Source organism: Loa loa, assembly GCF_000183805.2.
Source record: "Loa loa unplaced genomic scaffold supercont3.309, whole genome shotgun sequence".
Classification (NCBI taxonomy): domain Eukaryota; kingdom Metazoa; phylum Nematoda; class Chromadorea; order Rhabditida; family Onchocercidae; genus Loa; species Loa loa.
The window spans coordinates 11,992-18,665 of record NW_018108489.1 but is presented as its reverse complement, the minus strand read 5'-3'; the positions used below and the strand labels follow the sequence as shown (position 1 = coordinate 18,665).

At 22.3% G+C, this 6,674-nt stretch overlaps 1 protein-coding gene across 1 annotated transcript; it reads right to left on the bottom strand.

Moving 5' to 3' along the window:
- Nucleotides 1–5,953: 5,953 nt before the first annotated feature.
- Nucleotides 5,954–6,334, bottom strand: LOAG_11468 (hypothetical protein; the record flags this gene model as incomplete). The annotated part of the gene is made up of 1 exon (XM_003146987.1): nucleotides 5,954–6,334. One exon carries the CDS (start codon nucleotides 6,332–6,334, stop codon nucleotides 5,954–5,956), a length of 381 nt encoding a protein of 126 aa, XP_003147035.1.
- Nucleotides 6,335–6,674: the final 340 nt, after the last annotated feature.

Here is a 6,674-nt window from a genome sequence, read left to right as displayed (position 1 = left end):
GTCTCAAAGTAATCCAATTTTAAAAAAAGTTTAAATAAATTCATAAATTTCAATAAACAAGACGGTAGAATCAAAAAAAAGAAAGAAAAAATATTTCTTATAATATGAAGCAAAGTTATTTGTAATAAACTTTATCAACTTACAATGATAACTATCCCACAGTTATCTAATGATAATTATAATATTTGATTAGCATAAGAGAACTTCAATTCATGCATTTATTGTAGGAGAATTAATTATTACAAAGATAATCATCATATAGTGATAACTATCTTGTCTTTATCATGTGATAATTATTTTCTCATTAAAAAAAATACATATTACATTATCTTATGCCTACCTCATACTAATTAAATTATCTTATGCTAATTAAATTTTGTAATTACATTGTTTCATATTGTTATATGCGAGATTTATGGTATAATTTTTACAACATTTTTTTGTTGACAAAAAACTTTTTCAAATTTAAAAAAGTTTTTTTTTTCTGTTTGAAAGAAAAAATGGAAAGCAAAGCTAGGAACAGTAATTGAGAAGAATGAAATAATTAAGGCAGTTAAAGCTAAGTAAGCAAATTAAATTATGGCCATAAATGGAAAGCGGTAATGAATGGATAATTCAACAGTGTATCTATCGAATCAAAATATACCATTATCAGAAAAGATATTTAAATAATTGATATAAAATATTACAGTCAAAAAAAAAATGATTGAAGACGAAACAAAAAGGATTATTCAGAAATTCAAAACTTAAATTAATCTCGCAATGTGCAATTTAAAAGAATTAATTGGTTTTAATAAATACTGACCTTTGATAAATTACTGAACGAATTCATTTAATGTAATGATTGCGGTTTTGGATAATTCTAATAAATATTTTAATTATTTCCAATAAAAATAGTATTAAATTTTATTTTTGAATATATACATTAATTTAATTTTACAATTTTTTCACAAATTTAAATTTAAGGAATTTGGAAAAAAAGTGTAATTAATTCCATTTGAATAGATTATGATTAAAATGGTAAACATTCCACTTATTTGCAAAGTGGTAAAGAAAATTAAAGTTCAAATTTTTCCACCTTAAATGGTATAAAATATGGAGAAAAAAAAGAGGGGAATTAATAATTATTTAAATTAAATCTTTTTTGTATTCAAAAGAAACTTTTAAATGTGGTACATTAAAACTGCAGTAAAAAGAAAAAATTAATACAAAAAAGAAATGAAATAGGTGAACATCTATTAGATTTAAAATTCAAAAATAATTGAATTTAATTTCTGCATTTTTTACATCATCTAAAACTGTTCAATTTTTCTTTTTCAAATGCAAAATGAAGCAATTCATATTTAAATCATTGGAAATTAATTTTTTTTCTCTGCTTTAACTATTCGATTTATTTTATTTGTTAATTTGATTTTTGAGCATTTTTTTTTCTAATTTTTTTGCGAAATATATTCAATTTTCACAAAAATTTTTTTCAATTTGTTTTATTTCTAATGAAAAATTATTACCTTTACAATCTTTTAGATTTCAAAATGCTTCCTTTCATTCCCGAACAAAATCTGGTTTTTATTGAATTCGATTTTTTTTTCCTTTTTTAAATTTGTCCCCAATTTTCTTACCATTCCGACTAAGATGCAATTATTTTCTTTCAATTTAAAAAAAAAAAAAATTTGGGTAAGATTTGGTTGAAGAAATTAGACATATATAATATTTGAATTTATGAAATATCAGTTCTGAAAATCGTATATTAAAACTATGTTATTTTCCTGAAAGTAAAAAAAAAAAACTCATATTCTGTAATTTAATTTTCGAAACGGTTAGATTCCAATTCAATATTTGATAAATTATTTTTAGTTTAAATTTTTTGGATGATTTTTTTCTTTTTGTTTTTTACAAATATTTAAGTTTTCAAGTTTTGAATTACATTCAATAAAAGATATGTAATTAACAGTTTCACTTCCCTTTTTTCTTGAAAAAAAAATTTTGAAATTTTTTTCAAATAATAAATTACTGAGAGTACTGAAATTAAGTACTAAAAATACCATAAATGCTATGAAATAAATTATTAATCGTTGAAAAATTACGAATAATTAATCGTTAAATATTCGCAATTCTATTGTCTTTTTTCATTTTTTTTTTTTCACCAACACTTTAATTTTCAAAAAATATAAAAGGAAACAAAGGAAAGTGATAAAAAAAATTTTTTATTTTAAATATTAATGTTGAAAAATTTTTTTTTTTAAATAATATAAATTGTTCATTCTTTTGTTTTTTTTTTTGTTCTTCCTTGTTTGTATTTTTCTTTAAAACCATTTCAATTTCCTTTTAGTATTCATTTTTAAACATAAAGTAGAAATGACGAAAGTTTTTTTTTTGTTAAAATTCCTTTTAAATTTCCAAAAATTTTGGGAACTTAAATTCATAAAAAATTCTACCGAATTCTTTTTTGTTTTCCTTCCCTTTGTTTTTGAATTTATTTTTTATTTCATTTCCGTTTTTTTCTTTTTTGAATTTGAATGAAACAAAAAGGTAAAATTCCTTTCTTTTCTTTTTTCTTTTTTTTTTGAAATGTTTGCCGTAACGTTTGTCAACAAACAATTATAATGCCACTGGAAAACTGTGAACGAGAATTTGAAATCTAAAATTCAAACATCTAACGATAATTTGAAAATGAGTCACTTCCTTTTTAATTACCGGATTATTTTCCTACATTCATCTATTTTCCCTTTTTCCTTCCTTCATTCTCATCCAATTCCTTCCACTTTTTCCTTTTCCTTCTCATTATCAATCATTCCATTCATGTTCATTTCCCAAAATTCCTCTCTAAATCATTCCGATTTGATTTTTAATTTTATTTTTCGAACATGAAGTGAAAACGATAAAATTGAACCGTAATATGAAATAAGGTAAACTTTTGCCTTTTTAAGGAAAGAGGATTAAAATAAAAAAATTGTTAAATTGAATTTTGAAATTCAGATAAAACGAAAAAGAATGAAAGGATTTGAAAAAAAATGATGAGAGAATGAAAGGAAAAAAATAAAATTGAAAAAAAAAATCGATAGGCGAAAAAAAAGAAGATTTATTATTGCAATAAAATATTTAAATTTGATTGAACAATTTATTTATTTCATGCAAAAAAAAATTTATTTAAACAGGTTAAAAGGACATTTATCATAAGTAAATAATAAATATCTAAACAGTTTAACAAAGATTTATCATAATGATAAACAATTAATTTCTTATCAATTATTCAACATCTAAATTGGTCCAAAGTGTAGATAAAAATTATTGAAATAATTACCAATAATTAATAACATAAATAACTGAAATAACATGAGAAAAACTTAATTTCAATTTAAAAAAAAAAAACGAACCGAAATTAAAACATTAATCAACAATCATTTATAATTTAAAATTCCTTTTTTTTGGAAAATTTTCATTTTTTTAAGGTAGATTTGAAAAATTTCACAATTTACTCAATTATTTTTCTTTTCCTCTTTTTTTTTCGTCGTCCTTCTTCTTTCTCTTTTTCTTCTTTTATAATTCAAGAAATTTGAAATGAATTTAAACAGAGTAAGAGAAGGAAGCGGGAAAAAAAAATCAGTTTTGCATAATAATTATTTAATTTGAAAAGTTTTCATCGTAGTAGTGATATGATTATTGTATTGGAAATTAAAAATCATCATTTCGGCAATAAAATATTAATGTGCAGTAATTAACTAATTAATTACAACAACTGACTAATTTAATAAATAATACGACTAATTAATTGAAAAAGGTAATGCAATTTTGATAAAACTCGGGAAAATTTTTTCTCAATTTAATCGAATTTATCTTAAACGACAAATATACTTTTTTTTTAATTTGCCAATTCATAAAATTTCGTCTTCATTTACCTCCAGCTATCTCATAATTAATTTTAAATACGGTAACGATTAATTAATCAACTTGAAAATAGCTAGAGAATAGCGTCAAAATTAGTCGAAATACTAGAAATATCCAGAAATAACTTTATTTATGGAGGATCAATAAAAAAGTTAGTGCTCATATCAGTAACTTTTTTTGGGGACAAAAAATCATACATACTTTTAATAATTATTACATTCACATGTTACTTCTATTTTGTCTTGTCATGCATACAAAATATATTTAATTAATGCTGACTAATTAATTCAGATAGTTGAAAAAATAATTTAACAAATAGTGCTCAGTGAATATTTTTTTTTTCAACAACATTAGAATGAGCAGTAGAACGATTATTAATTGCTTCACCAAATAAATACTTCTCAAACAATAAATATGATATCAGCCAAATAAATGTTCCTTTTCAAATTATTTCAACATTTATTTTTATTTTCATTTTTTATCATTATTAAAAAAATCAATAATTTATATCCTAATACATTAGCTAAGATTTAGATATTGTAAAAATGAAACTTTTACAGTTTATTCATACGGAGCTATTGCATGAAAAGATATTAGGGAGAAGTAAAAAAAAAAAAGAAGGAAAGAGAATATTTTTCCTTCTTTTTCCATCCGTTAAAATTTGATAAATAGAAGTAGGTCGAAGAAGATTAAAGTCTTTAATGTTATTCAGGATTAAATATTTTCAAGAAATGCTAACAACTTGATCAAATTTGATCGCCCAAGATGATAATCAATATGATATGCAAATTGTAAGCGATAATTAAGAAAAGAAGAATGATGAAAAATGCAGAAATTTGAAATAACCATTGTTAATTAGAAATTAATGGGCTAAGAAATTTGAATTAATTCAAAATTTTGCATTTATTCATAAACCAATATTTAATATTTAATACTTGATGAAGTTATTTTTATTACTAATCTACTGTTTCAATGTTTGTTTTATATATATTTAATAAAAATTTTTATTTACTTTTCAATTTTTTAAAATTTGAAATTTTAAATTTACGAAAAATTAACAATCATATTTAATGTTTAATTGTTTGTATTAGCTACTGAACTGTTACCTTACTTTTCTTAATTAATTTTCCAATACAATTCTGTAAAAGATTCTTTTATTCATTTTCTAATTTTACTATTTTTGATTACAAAAAAAAAAATTAAAGGAATATCAGCTGAATTGTAAAGCTTAAAGAAATAAAAAAGGTGGCATAATTTATATTTACCATTCAAACCAACTACCCATTTAAATGAACTGAAAATTCGAAATTTGAATTTAGTAATGAATCACTTGTCTAATTTACATTTTATAAACCATATTACGGGTTTTCTATGATTAAAATTTACCCAAATCTTTTAAGCCTTTTAACCTTTTTTTTTTTTTGAAATATGTTTATTGATCTTTTTTAAATATCATTTTTGACTTTTTTCAAATTAGGAAATTTGAAAAAAAACAATGAAGGAGAAGTTTTTGGGTTTTTTTTTTCTAAGAAAAAAAACATTTTTTAATAGAAAAAAAAAAAAAAAAAGAAGGAAGAACAACTTACCGCATAACTAATTTGTCGATTAATAATAAAGCATGGAAATATTGAATATAGCAGCAATAAATATTGTAAATAATAGAATAACGCATACATTACTGACCATTTAGATAATTATTATGATAAATTCTTTGATAAAAATTGCTTATCAATAAATTATCGTACTTCTTCGATAATTGTAACAAACGATTGGAATGCATTATCGAATATAATAATCTATGTTTGTTGTCATTTTAATTCGAAAATTTCCATTGAATAAATATTCATACAAAATTATTATCATAGCAGCTTTTGAAATATTAATCGAACAATTTCAAATTGATAAATGTCGCACGTGATAGCTGCAATTATTTTTTTTTTTTGCACGTTATCGAAGGATTCAATAATTCAGGTTTATAGGCAAAAATATAGAATGAAAAGGAGAGGAAGCATGGTTCATTTAGAATAAATAAATGAATGAATGAATGAATTAATTGTTAATTAACTAATTAATAATTAAACGACTGAGTGACTGAATGAACGAATGCATGAATAAATGAATGAGTGAATGAGTAAATGAATGAATAAATAAATGAGTGAATGAACGGATGAATGAATGAATCATTAAATGAATGAATGAATGAATGAATGAATGAATGAATGAATGAATGAATGAGTGAATGAATTAATGGATAAATAAATAAATAAACAAACGAATAAATAAATAAGTGAATAAATGAATGAATGAATGAATGAATGAATGAATGAATGAATAAATGAATGAATGGATAAATGAATGAATGAATTGAATGAATGGTTAAAGGAATGAATGAATGATTTAATAAATAAATGAGTGAAGTAAATAAATGAACAAATAAATGGGTGAACAAACGAATGATGAATTTATGAATATATGAATGAATAAATGAATGAGTGAATGAAATGGTTTGATGATGTTGACAATAAACTGAACTGTCGTTGACAGGAAAACTGAACACTAACAGAGCAAAAAAAATTCTTACAGATAATGAAAGAATGAGTTTTTCTTTTTCTTCTTCTTCTTTCCTTTTCTTCCTTTGAAAAGAACTTTGAAACAGCAAAATTTAGGATATTTACGTATTTAAAGAAGGAAGAAATGCTGTGAACGATGGATAAAATGAGCAATAAAGGATCATTTTGATTTTGATGACACCAATCTTGGCGACGACTAGGATGATGATGGCAACAACG